Genomic DNA, 13,759 nt, shown 5'->3' on the forward strand with positions numbered 1-13,759 from the left:
CATATCTGTGCTCCGTTACTGTAATATGATAACTTGTTATACTCGTATTTATAAGAAACTTTTGATGAAACTAAGTAGACTAGCTTGTTCCTTTAATGTTGTTTGTTTGAAAAATATAATAAAAAGTGTCAGTTTGTTGACAGAAGCTTTACAATTCAGGTGTGGGGTTCCCAAAAAAAAAATAAATAAAAAAAAAGAAGACTAAAAAAAAAAAAAAAAAATTTTTTAAATATGGATTCACGCCCTGCTCGAGAAAGAATTCTTTCAGCTTTGAAAGCTTCAAATGTGGAATTTCCAGAAACAGCGTCAATTGCACAATTGAGAACATTATATGATTCTTTGCAAGTTAACGGTGGTCCATCAAAGCAGACTGAATTGCCTTCTGGAAATGTGGTTTCTTCTGATTCTGCTGGGAATTCATCTGTAACTGTCACTACAATGTCATCCAATACTTTGAATGAAACTCCCGTTATTAATTCCGCAACTGCCGATCCTGAAAATTTGCTTCAGTCATTTCAATGTAATGGTGAGTCCACAAATCAAACTGAATTGGTTCTTGGAACTGCCGCTTGTTTTTCTGCCGCACGGACTTCAACCGATTTAATATCTAGAAATACATTGAGTGTCGCTTTTAATAACAGCGAAATTGGCGTATCCTGTGCAAATCTTCGGCAAACACAGACTTCAGTGCCTCCTTCCGTAATTTCTTCCGTACCTTCCGTCTATAATTCTTCTGCTTCCGTTCCTGTAAATACAGTTCAAAGACAATTTCCTGTTACTTCAGGGACTGCTGCTTCTGTTTCTGCCGCCCGGACTTCATCAGTTATTTCCGATTTAATGAATACAAATACATTGGGTGTCGCTTTTAACAATAGAGCAATTGGCGTGTCCTGTGATGTTCTTCCGCAAACACAAACTTCCGTACCTCCTTCCGTATTTTCTTGTGTTGTTTCTTCCGTACCCTCCGTCAATTATTCCTCAGTTTCCGTTCCTGCAAACTTACTTCGAGGACAATTTTCTAGACCTTCTGTTCCATCACAGGTAACAGACCCTTTCATTCGTTCAAGCGTTTTATCCCGTGAAGCTGATGAACTAGAGAGTGAAATTAGAGTTTTGAGATTGAAGCAAGAAATGTTGGCTCTTCGAAACCAAATTGAATCTTTAGAAAACGGTGGAAAAAAGGTTTCTACAAATATCAATTATGACGAGCTCTCTATGATGGTTCCGAAATTTTCTGGGAATGATGGACGAAATATTGAAAAATGGATAAACTCTTGTGAAAGCTACACTATAAATATGACTGACCAAGAAAAATATATGTGCTTAAGATATTTGCTGGTTGGAACTGCGCGAGAGTTCATGGAAAATTTAAATTACAAAGAATATAAGGAGTTGAAGAGATCGCTCTTAGACATTTTCAAGAGAACGGTAACGCAAGAAGAAGTTTATCAAAAATTGCGTTTGCGCAAGTTGAAGCCAACAGAGCCGTGTATTGCCTATATAGTAGCAATGCAAACTATTGCAGCAGAAGGCGAAATCAACGAGCAAGAACTGGTTGACATTATAATAGACGGAATGGAAGATAAAACCAACAACATATCCATTCTATACGGATCAAACTCATTACAAGAATTGATGCATGGAATAGATAGATACGAGAAACGCAGGTCAAAAACAGTCAGTACTCATAAAGAAGGCCGTGACAATACTAAAGGCATACGATGTTTCAATTGCTCTCAATTTGGACATATGAAGAGCAATAAGCCTCGACGTCCACCGGGATCTTGTTTCCATTGTTTCCAAATGGGACATTTTTACAAGGATTGTCCTAAAAGGATGAATGTTACTGCTCCCATATTTTGTAGTAATGATATTGTAGACACAACACAAATGGTAAGTGTGGCCTTTAAATATTCTTGTGGATCCAAATATACTAATTCTGCGAATATTTCGTGCTTGATCGATTCCGGTAGCCCAATTAGTTTGGTTAAGATGTCTTTATTACCGACTGGTGTGATACGTTCGAAGAATTTAATACCAACTTCGTATGTTGGAGTTGGCAATTCCCCTTTGAAAATATATGGAAATATTTCTTGTTTAATAAAATTTAAAAAATCGTCTATACAAATAGAATTACTTGTTGTTCCGAACGAGAGCATTCATGTTCCAATGATTCTTGGACGGAACTTTATGCATGCATTTAATGTAAAATTACTTCAAGTCAAGGAAACTACGAATGATATAGAAGTATTTGAATTCACAAGAAAAATAAATGACAATAATAATATAACCTCGGTGTCTACACCATCTACGATAAGCAATTCTTATGATAGTCCTGTGAATTCCCAAGTGATACGTACGGACGATATTGATCTAAATCCTTTGTTAAATTCATTCCAGAAGAAGACTTTAGAAGATCTTATTCATAATCGTTATATAACTCCAAAGGGAATTGATAAAAAGTCATCTGATTATAGGATGCAGATTAAATTATCTGATGATATTCCAATACACTGCTCTCCCCGTAGATTGTCGGTTCGTGATCGTGAGGAAACGCAGAAGATTGTTAGTGATTTGTTAGAAAGGAAAATAATACGTTACAGCAATTCTCCATACACGTCAGCAATTGTGTTGGTAAAGAAAAAGACAGGGGAAACGCGGATGTGTGTCGATTATCGAGCGTTAAACAAAGAGACTATTAGGGATAACTTTCCTTTACCCCTCATCGAGGACTGTATTGAGAGCATATCAGGCAAAAAATGGTTTAGCCTCATGGATTTGAAGGATGGATTTTTCAACATAGAAATGCATAATGATTCAATTCCATACACTTCATTTGTAACCCCATTTGGACAGTACGAGTATTTGAAGATGCCATTTGGTTTAAAGAATGCTCCAGCAAACTTTCAACGCTTTATAAATGGTATATTTCGCGACTTAATAGAGGACCATAGAGTGGTTATATATATGGATGACATATTGATTGCATCCTCTGATTTCGATTCTCATGTTCAGACATTGGCGGTTGTACTTGGACGTGCTTTTGAGTACGGATTACGTATCAAGTTAACTAAATGTAAATTTGGTTATCAGAGTTTAGAGTATTTAGGATACTTAATCAGCCCAAAAGGTATACGGCCGACAGAAAATCACTTGCGAGCTGTAAAACAAATACCAATGCCAAGGAATCATAGGGAATTACAAACTTGTCTTGGGTTGTTTTCCTACTTTAGGAAATTCGTTCCGTCATTCTCAAATATTGCAAGGCCATTGTTAGATTTGCTTCGTAAAGAGAAAAAATTCGTTTTCTCGGAAGAATGTGTAAAGGCCTTTAGTGAATTAAAGTCTCGTTTACTTCGGGCCCCAGTATTAGCTATCTATAACCCTAAAAGCGATACGGAGTTACATTGTGATGCAAGTTCTCATGGATTCGGAGCAATATTGATGCAGCGTCAGGATGATAAAAAGTTCCACCCCGTAGCATTTTTTTCAAAGGCTACAACCAATGCAGAATCGAGATACCATAGCTTCGAACTGGAAACACTCGCAATTATTTACGCGTTGCGCCGGTTTCGTGTGTATTTAGAAGGATTACATTTTACCATAGTCACAGATTGCAATTCACTTACAATGACCTTGAACAAGAGACAAGTTAATCCTCGGATATCCCGCTGGGCATTGGAACTAGAGAACTATGACTATTCTATCAAACACAGGAAGGGTTCTTCTATGGGTCATGTGGATATGTTAAGCAGATGTATAGAAAAGGAAATATCCCCTCATGTGGGATGTAACATGATTTGCTCTGTAGATTCGAATCAACTCGATGTCCAAATTCAACTGACCCAAGCTAGAGATCCTGTTATTAAGGACTTATGTAAACGTTTGGAAAAGGAAGAGATATGTGATTTTGACCTAATAGACGGTCTCTTATTTAAGAAAGTGGGTGCAACCGTTTGTTTATATGTCCCAAAGGAAATGGAAGATAATGTGATAAGAATGATACATGAGAAGCTTGGACACCTGGGGACAGATAAATGTTATTATAAGATTCGAGAGAATTTTTGGTTCCCAGACATGCGCAATAAGATAGATAGCTTCATTAAGAATTGTATAAAATGTATCATTTATGCTGCTCCAGCTAGAATAAACCAACAGAACATGTACAGCATTCCAAAGGTGGCGGAGCCATTCGATACGATACACGTGGATCACTTCGGACCACTTCCATCATTAAAATCGAAAAGAACACACATTTTAGTGGTAGTTGATTCTTTTACAAAATTTGTTCGACTTTATCCTGTAAATTCGACGAGAACTAAGGAGGTTTGTTGTTCTCTCGAAAAGTATTTTAGTTATTACAGTAGACCAAGACGCCTAATCTCGGACAGAGGATCATGTTTTACGTCATTGGAGTTTTCTGAATTCATTTTGAAAAATAATATTAATCATGTTAAGGTGGCGGTTGCCTCTCCACAAGCAAATGGGCAGGTTGAGCGTGTAAATCGTATTATTAAGTCCATGTTGAGCAAATTGAGTGACCCAATAGATCATTCCGATTGGTCATTGAAATTGTCCCAGGTGGAATATGCTATCAATAACTGTGTTCACAGTTCTACAAAGGAAACCCCAGCGAAGTTACTCTTTGGAACGAATCAACGAGGGGTGGTGGTAGATAAGCTGTCGGAATATCTAGATAAGAAAATGGGTAATGAGGAGAAACTGAATTTGAGGGATATGAGGGTTAAGGCATTGAATTCTATACAGCGATCTCAGAACTACAACGAATTATACTTTTCCAAACATCATGAACCGGCAAAACGTTACGATGAGGGTGATTATGTTGTTATTATGAATATTGACAATACAATTGGGAAGAATAAGAAATTTTGTGAAAAATATCGTGGTCCCTACATTATTGAAAAAGTATTAGATAATGATCGCTACGTTGTGAGAGATGTTGACAATTGTCAACTGACACAGATCCCATATAAGGGTATAATTGAAGCAAAGCGACTTCGGAAATGGTTGACACCTAGGTTATAGATTTATGTTATTGGTCACACTTATATAATATACACAATTTTTATATCATGATTGTGGGCAATCATATTGTCAGGTTGGCCGAACTGTAATATGATAACTTGTTATACTCGTATTTATAAGAAACTTTTGATGAAACTAAGTAGACTAGCTTGTTCCTTTAATGTTGTTTGTTTGAAAAATATAATAAAAAGAGTCAGTTTGTTGACAGAAGCTTTACAGTTACTATGAATCGAACGGCAAACAGCTAAAAACATCTTCCATTTCGATGGATAGAAGGTTTAGAAATAAAATTTCTCCATGTTGAATTTATTGACATTTTCGTAGCTTCTTCTTTTTTCAATAGGTGCTTAGTAAAAGAGTAGAAAAGCAATCAGTAGCAACGCGCCAGATGAAGGAGAGGTCTGTCTGAGTTCCTTCGCCAGCGACCATCATGCTTTACTATCGGAAGTAACGTCTAGCTTCCACTCTATTTGAGTATAATAAGTTGCTTTACATAAATTATCATACGATTTCTTTTGGTCCATGTAGGTGTTTCTGTTGTTTGCTGACCCAAATTTCCTGAGCTTGGAGAGCAATCCCATTGTCTTCTTTCTATGTTTCAGACATTCAGTGTTTTTATTTTTAAAATGAACTTTTTGTATGTTTGAGCTCTTCGGGTAAGACTCGTAAATAATTTTCGTTAAATCTTTTAGCTTCAGATTTAGTGAAAGGGTGCAAGGATTTCGTTTCAAGGAGCTCTGTTAACTGGCTTTATTCGTGCCTTTCCATGCCAATTTTGGCAATAAATTCAATCTGTCCGGTATGCTCGGACTCGTACATGGAAGGGAAACAGTTAGGACTAACGGGAAATGGTCCGACCAAATCTGATCTTCAACTCTGAAAGTTCTTATATATCTCAGAGTTTCCGATGTAACAGCACACAAATCAATCACGGAGCTACCGTTCTTATTTGTAAATGTAAATCTGCCTTCTTTATCACCTGGCGTTCGTCCATTCAAAATTATTAGGCCCTTATCATTACAAAATTCCAAAAATTTTCTCCCATTCGAATTAATAATTTTATCATTTGACTGCCTGGTGTTGAGACAATTTTACAGCATCACAGTAGGTACCTCTTACTCCTCTCCTATCAGAATATTATGATCTCCCATAACAATTTTGCTTCCTTCACTACTTTCAACCGCCGATTTCAAGTTGTCGAAATCTTGATCCAAATCAGCACCTCTCAGGTATACTGGTAAAATTTCGAACCGAAACGAGTTAAACTCGCATTGAAGGATATTTTGAGCCTCTCTTCGTATAAAAACGTGCTTGAAGACATCTCTTTCTAAATCACTACGCACTCCATATAGTTGGCCACCGATGCCTCGACCTCTTGTGCTGTTCCTGGTTGCAGCATTCCAGTAAATTTAAAATTTTATAAATTTTCTTTAATTAGAAATAGAAATTTTGTTTTGTTGTCTCAACATGAGTTTCCGAAAACATAAAATTATCATAGTTTTCTAAATATTCAACAAAATGGTGGTGAAGGTTTTTACTGCTCAAGCCGTGAATATAATATGCAATAATGTTTAATGTAACATGTTTATATCTTTCTATAGTTTTTACAGTTGTTTCATAATTTCCAGTTTTACTTAAATTATAATTGCGAATAGTGGGAATTTGGGATTTTAATAGTTTTTTGAAAATAAATTGCCAACTAAATGATTATATACCGCAACTTTGGCAGCACATAAGTCTATTTTCAGCATTCCAGTAAAAGGTTCTTCCTTCAACCACAAGCTATTCACCTCGTGCACCAATCCTCTTTTCTCTATTCAGCTTTTGTAGGTCCTTTTTTATTAGCAACATCATCTTCTTTCATTGCAAACGTACACCACCTAAATCTCGTTCTATAAATATCGATGAGCCAGCCAATAACTTTGTACATTTAAAGACTTCCGACACCGTTCTAGCCGATTTTAGTTCCACTAAGACAGTCATTTTGTCGTTAATTTCATGCAACTTTTTTATACTTTCGATTTCTGGCTCAAAATTCATCTTTAGATTTTGCCGAAAGAGTTTGTTAACATCCCCATATAACGCTTTTTGGTTTGGTAATCCTCGTATAGTAAGCTTGGTCCATCCTAATTGATCTTCTAACCTTTGCAATTTTTTACTCTGTTTTTAGTACCTCATTCTCAGTTGTTAAACGCTTTATGTCCTCTGTAACACCCTCCATGCTGCTTTTATGTCAAGTATATTTATTTTTGTGGGCAGATTTTCCAATTTCTCGTCCAATAGCTTTGACATGGACTGCTGCATCATATTCAAGAGTTCTAAAGTGGAAAAGCTTCCTACCATGGCGGCATTATCCGGCGAAGTTTCCATTAATTTACGTTTAACATTTGCTCGACTCGTCCCACTGTGTTAGTACATGTAAATGGCGACTTAACTAGTGGAGTTGACATACTTTTAGGCGCTTTTAAGAATTGTTAAGCGATAAATTTAAATTTGTAACGGATGGGAACAGCTCTTTTTCTTATTTTTAAATTATGAATTGGTGACATACAAAACAATGTGAGTGTGGCAACTTTATAGAAACCCAATATTTGTCAGAAAGAGTAAACACAGCTGTTTTCATCAACAATAGTCACAGCTCCTTTAACTTTTGAGTTATTTTATATTTCATCACTTACCAGTCATTTTTGTGAACATTAGATTATTTAAAAGTAATTTCTGGAGAAACAGTGAAAATGAAAATTCTTTACCACTGCCTGATGTCCACTTTCAATCTTATATTCCGAAGAACAGTTGGATGAGCTTGAGGGCCGAAAACAGCAGCTGGCACGGAAACAGTAAGAGCCGGTTAACTATGTCACTACTCCCGGTAAGAAACTTCACTCAACTCCCCATAATGTTAAGCAATTTGAAGGTGGCGAAATTTAGGGCTACGGGTCTTGTTCAGATCCACACTAATTAATTTTTTTATTGATTATCTACATTCAAAATCATATTTCAAAGCTAAAATTTGGGATACCACATTTTTAAAGATCCGCAGGTCCTCCTGTGTCTGTCCCAATTTGAGAATTAGAACTGTATGTATACTCCTATCAAAGACCTTTTACTGCTCTCCTTTTTTACCCTGGTAATTTATTATTTTTAATTCCTTATGTTTGGGTAGGATGGGGGGAGGGCGAATGAACTCTGACACGTCCTTTCATTTGAATACAATATATGTTCGGTCGTCGTACATGACAGTTTGGTGTTGTTTTTATTGGGAGGAGAGGGTCGGTCCCCCCGACACTAAGACCCAAAAGACAATTTATTTTAGTCCTTTAATGTCGAGATCTACATGTCCGGCTGAACTTCGAAGGTGGCGATCAAAGTTTTCAGGACTAGAGGTATTGTTCAGATCCACACTTATTATTTTTTTTGTATTGGTTATCTACATTCAAAATCATATTTCAAAGGTACCACTTGGTATATCGCAGTTTTAAAGATCGGCGGGTCCTCCTGTGTCTATCCCAATTTGAGGGTAATAAGTGTACTGTATAACCAAAGACCCTTTATTGCTCTTCTATTCTATCCTGATCGGCCTTCATATATTATTTTTTATCCTTATAAAGGGTGATTTTTTTGAGGTTAGGATTTTCATGCATTAGTATTTGACAGATCACGTGGGATTTCAGACATGGTGTCAAAGAGAAAGATGCTCAGTATGCTTTGACATTTCATCATGAATAGACTTACTAACGAGCAACGCTTGCAAATCATTGAATTTTATTACCAAAATCAGTGTTCGGTTCGAAATGTGTTCAAATTTTGACAAATTTTGTTCAGCGATGAGGCTTATTTCTGGTTGAATGGCTACGTAAATAAGCAAAATTGCCGCATTTGGAGGGAAGAGCAACCAGAAGCCGTTCAAGAACTGCCCATGCATCCCGAAAAATGCACTGTTTGGTGTGGTTTGTACGCTGGTGGAATCATTGGACCGTATTTTTTCAAAAATGCTGTTGGACGCAACGTTACGGTGAATGAACACATTTCGAACCGAACACTGATTTTGGTAATAAAATTCAATGATTTGCAAGCGTTGCTCGTTAGTAAGTCTATTCATGATGAAATGTCAAAGCACACTGAGCATCTTTCTCTTTGACACCATGTCTGAAATCCCACGTGATCTGTCAAATAATAATGCATGAAAATCCTAACCTCAAAAAAATCACCCTTTATTTTGGGTAGGATAGGGGAAGGGGGATTGCTCTCTGAAACGTCCTTTCATTTGAGTACAATATATTCTCGGTCGTCCTACATGAGAGTTTTGTGTTGTTGTATTGGGTTGAGAGGGTCGGTCCTCCTAACGCTAAGGCCCAAAAGACAATTTATATCAGACCTCTAATGTCGAGATTTATATGTCCGGCTGAACGGAAGGACGGCAGGACGCGACCCAGATACTAGAATCCTTATACCAACATAAGATTCGATCTCTACTGTCATAGTCATTTAGTTAAATTCCCATGTTATCCCGATCGAACTACATGTTCTATTAAATGGTGTTTAGTGAATCCCAGACTCTGTCCAAATGTTATCCCGATCGAACTACATTATTATCGATTATTATTATTATATTATGTTTTTGCCCTTGCCCTTTAGGAGTAGAGGCGACTGCATCTGTTGGAACGTAATTGGGTCAGAACTACCCTGGTTTGACGGGGGAGGTCAATTTCTTCACGTGCAATGGGAGCCGGTCGGACTACAAGGACTACATTCACCGATAGATATTTACCACATCTGCTACTTGATATGCCGCTTGATCTAGAGGTTCTATCTTGTAGCGCTGAACCTCACGCTCTAGATCATGTAGATCTACCTTAAGGCTTCTGGGCGGTGAATATCTATCCACAATATGATGATTTGCATGGTCTTTGCGATAACAGCCCAAAAGGTATTGCATAGACAGCATGTAGTTATGTATTCGCACTGGTAGGATCTTTGTTTACTGATGGAGGTGGTCCATATGAGAACTGGGGAAACAGCCCGTCACAGTTCGGCGGCATTGACTTGAATATTATTCCACTGCGTGTCATAGAGCTGACGAGACCACACCGGCCAATTGCTTTGTAATGGTCAACAAGGTTTCTTTGTCAGCACCCCAAGTGTTGCCGGCAAATGACTTCAGAACCTTGTTTCTACTCCGACTTTATCGGAAATTGCTGTGGCATGTGGAGAGAATGTGAAAGAGCTGCCAAATGTTGCGCCAAATATATTGGGACACTTGATGGTCGTAATCATTTCTCCATCGACCATCACAGTCAACTCGGCATTCACCTCACGCGTATTTGAAGTGAACAATGTGGCTGAAGATTTGGTGGCAGATATCTTCAGGTTTCTTGCAGCGAAATATGAGACAAGTTCGTTGAGGTAAACGTTCAACCTTTTCCAGATGTCAACCATGGTTGGACGGCCTGATGCCATTATCTTACAATCGTCCGCATATGATACGATCTCTATGCCGTCTGGAGGGGATGGGATGGAGGATATGTAGAGGATAAACAGTGCTCCCTGTTTCACTCTACGGTGCTTCGACTTCTTATCCCTAAATTCCACAAATGACTGGGGACCACACATATAATTCGCGACCCAGCGTTGCAGGCCTGGCTAGAGAGAGGTGTTGGCGATGTCATCACTGCCTTCGATAGGTCCAGTACCATGAGGACAGTCCTATCACATGGCCTGGGCTGATTGAAGCCACAGCAAATGTGTGCTGTGATGGAATGCAAAGCAGTTGTTGCGCTATAACATCTTCGAAATCCATGTTGATGCTCGGAGAATGGAATTTCTCCTATGAGGCTCGGGAGGAGTAATGGCTCAAGCGTCTTTGCTGTCTGTACGACTCACCCAATCTCGGATCCTTTCCAGGCTTCAGTAGCGGGATCACTCTGCCAATTTTCCAGGCATCGGGAACTATATGAGTTCAAAGACAGGATGAGGGCTGTAGTAAAGTACACATCTTCAACATCAGTGTAGAGATTCCGTCGGGGCCCAACGCCTTCGATGATTTGGCGCACGGATTACATTCGTAACTTCCCCCATGGTAAATTGTGATAGCTGTCCATCGGCTCGGAGATCACGGATACGGCCAATGGCTCTCCTCCTTGCCTTGTCATTCTCGGGGTGCACAATAAATTGACGGTTGAACCACCTGTCGCATCTCTTCGGATCAGTCATGGTTACGTCGCCAAAAGTCACTGAGCACCCGTCATCCTGTCTACCGGGATTCGAGAGTGACTTAACAGTAGACCACAGCTTATCTAAACCGGTGCCTAAGTTACTCAAACCACAAATTCAACGAACGTTGACTACCCTGTTCAATTCCAGATTCAGCTCGCTGATTCTGGGTTTAGTGGGGCCTGTACAACAAATCCCATCATGTTCGTCTACGAGTACCACTGCCTGCGCCGGGAAATTGGGCCGCACTGGTATAAAACGATCGGCTGCGGGATCCCATAGCCCGACGGCGAGGATGCAGAAGACGACGACGATTTCGCTTGTGACCCACTACTGTCTATGTTCGCACAGCACCTTGGAACATATTCAGTATGACTATACTCCCGTAGTGATGTTAGTCAAGTGCAAGATCGTTAATGTACCCACTCCATGCACCGATTACACCAGAATCGTGCGGAGAAGGCACTCCGGGATGTGCATCTCCCATGACGAAAAAAGGACAAACAGGTTTCAGTTTGTTGTGTTCTAACTTTCGTCTGCTTGATTCTGTTGAGTATCCAGATCCAGGAACTATGCGACTAGGATGGGTCGATCGATTCTTATTATTGGTTATTATTATCAGTTATAACATATGATATCGACGGGAAGTATTCCCAATACAACTTTGCACAGCAATGCTATTCAGAACATCTGATCTGCACTGAAAATATTTCAATTTGCAAAAATATATTTCACGATGTAGTCGCATAATTTTGTTTAACAATGTTAACAAACAATGGATCGGTTATTATTTTCAGTTATAACATATGATATCGACGGAAAGTTATCCTGTACAACTTTGCACAGCAATTCTATTCAAACATCTGACCTGCACTGAAAATATTTAAATTTGCAAATACCTAAAAATCTTAAGCAATGTCTGAACAATTTGTATTACTTAACAAGTAAAAGCGTGCTAAGTTCGGCCTGGCCGAATCTTATATACCCTCCACCATGGATCGCATTTGTCGAGTTCTTTTCCCGGCATCTCTTCTTAGGCAAAAAAGGATATAAGAAAAGATTTGCTCTGCTATTAGAGCGATTTCAAAATATGGTCCGGTTTGGACCACAATTAAATTATATGTTGGAGACCTGTGTAAAATGTCAGCCAATTCGAATAAGAATTGCGCCCTTTGTGAGCTCAAGAAGTAAAATAGAGAGATCGATTTATATGGGAGCTGTATCGGGCTATATACCGATTCAGACCATAATAAACACTTATGTTAATGGTCATGAGAGAATCCGTCGTACAAAATTTCAGGCAAATCAGATAATAATTGCGACCTCTAGAGGCTCAAGAAGTCAAGATCCCAGATCGGTTTATATGGCAGCTATATCAGGTTATGAACCGATTTGAACCATATTTGGCACAGTTGTTGGATATCATAACAAAATACTACGTGTCAAAATTCATTCAAATTGGATAAGAATTGCGCCCTCTAGAGGCTCAAGAAGTCAAGACCCAAGATCGGTTTATATGACAGCTATATCAGGTTATGAACCGATTTGAACCATACTTGGCACAGTTGTTGGATATCGCAACAAAACACGTCGTGCAAAATTTCATTCCAATCGGATAAGAATTGCGCACTCTAGAGGCTCAAGAAGTCAAGACCCAAGATCGGTTTATATGACAGCTATATCAGGTTATGGACCGATTTGAACCATACTTGGCACAGTTGTTGGATATCGTAACAAAACACGTCGTGCAAAATTTCATTCCAATCGGATAAGAATTGCGCACTCTAGAGGCTCAAGAATTCAAGACCCAAGATCGGTTTATATGGCAGCTGTATCAGGTTATGGACCAATTTGAACCATACTTGGCACAGTTGTTGGATGTCATAACAAAACTCGTCGTGCAAAATTTCATTCCAATCGGATAAGAATTGCGCACTCTAGAGGCTCAAGAAGTCAAGACCCAAGATCGGTTTATATGGCAGCTTTATCAGGTTATGGACCGATTTGAACCATACTTGGCACAGTTGTTGGATGTCATAACAAAACTCGTCGTGCAAAATTTCATCCCAATCGGATAAGAATTGCGCACTCTAGAGGCTCAAAAAGTCAAGACCCAAGATCGGTTTATATGGTAGCTATATGAAAACATGAACCGATATGGCCAATTTACAATACCAACCGACCTACACTAATAGGAAGTATTTGTGCAAAATTTCAAGCGGCTAGCTTCACTCCTTCGGAAGTTAGCGTGCTTTCGACAGACAGACGGACGGACGGACGGACGGACGGACGGACAGACGGACGGACATGGCTAGATCGATATAAAATTTCACGACGATCAAGAATATATATACTTTATGGGGTCTCAGACGAATATTTCGAGTAGTTACAAACAGAATGACGAAATTAGTATACCCCCCATCTTATGGTGGAGGGTATAAAAAAAAACATATTTTTAAAACACAAATTTTTTGCTTACTTTTTGATAATTTTTTTTGTACTT

General features: G+C 38.7%; 2 protein-coding genes across 2 annotated transcripts in view; one reads left to right on the plus strand and one right to left on the minus strand.

Moving 5' to 3' along the window:
* LOC106082928 (uncharacterized) overlaps positions 1 to 13,759 on the minus strand; it is a 120,586-nt gene that overhangs the window by 92,742 nt on the left and 14,085 nt on the right. The gene's annotated exons all lie outside the window — the stretch shown is intronic.
* Positions 232 to 2,112, plus strand: LOC131996097 (uncharacterized). Its single transcript, XM_059365548.1, has 2 exons — positions 232 to 1,893; positions 1,974 to 2,112. Exons 1-2 carry the CDS (start codon positions 232 to 234, stop codon positions 1,980 to 1,982), a joined length of 1,671 nt encoding a protein of 556 aa, XP_059221531.1. The 3' UTR covers positions 1,983 to 2,112.

This window comes from Stomoxys calcitrans, chromosome 1, assembly GCF_963082655.1.
Source record: "Stomoxys calcitrans chromosome 1, idStoCalc2.1, whole genome shotgun sequence".
NCBI lineage: Eukaryota > Metazoa > Arthropoda > Insecta > Diptera > Muscidae > Stomoxys > Stomoxys calcitrans.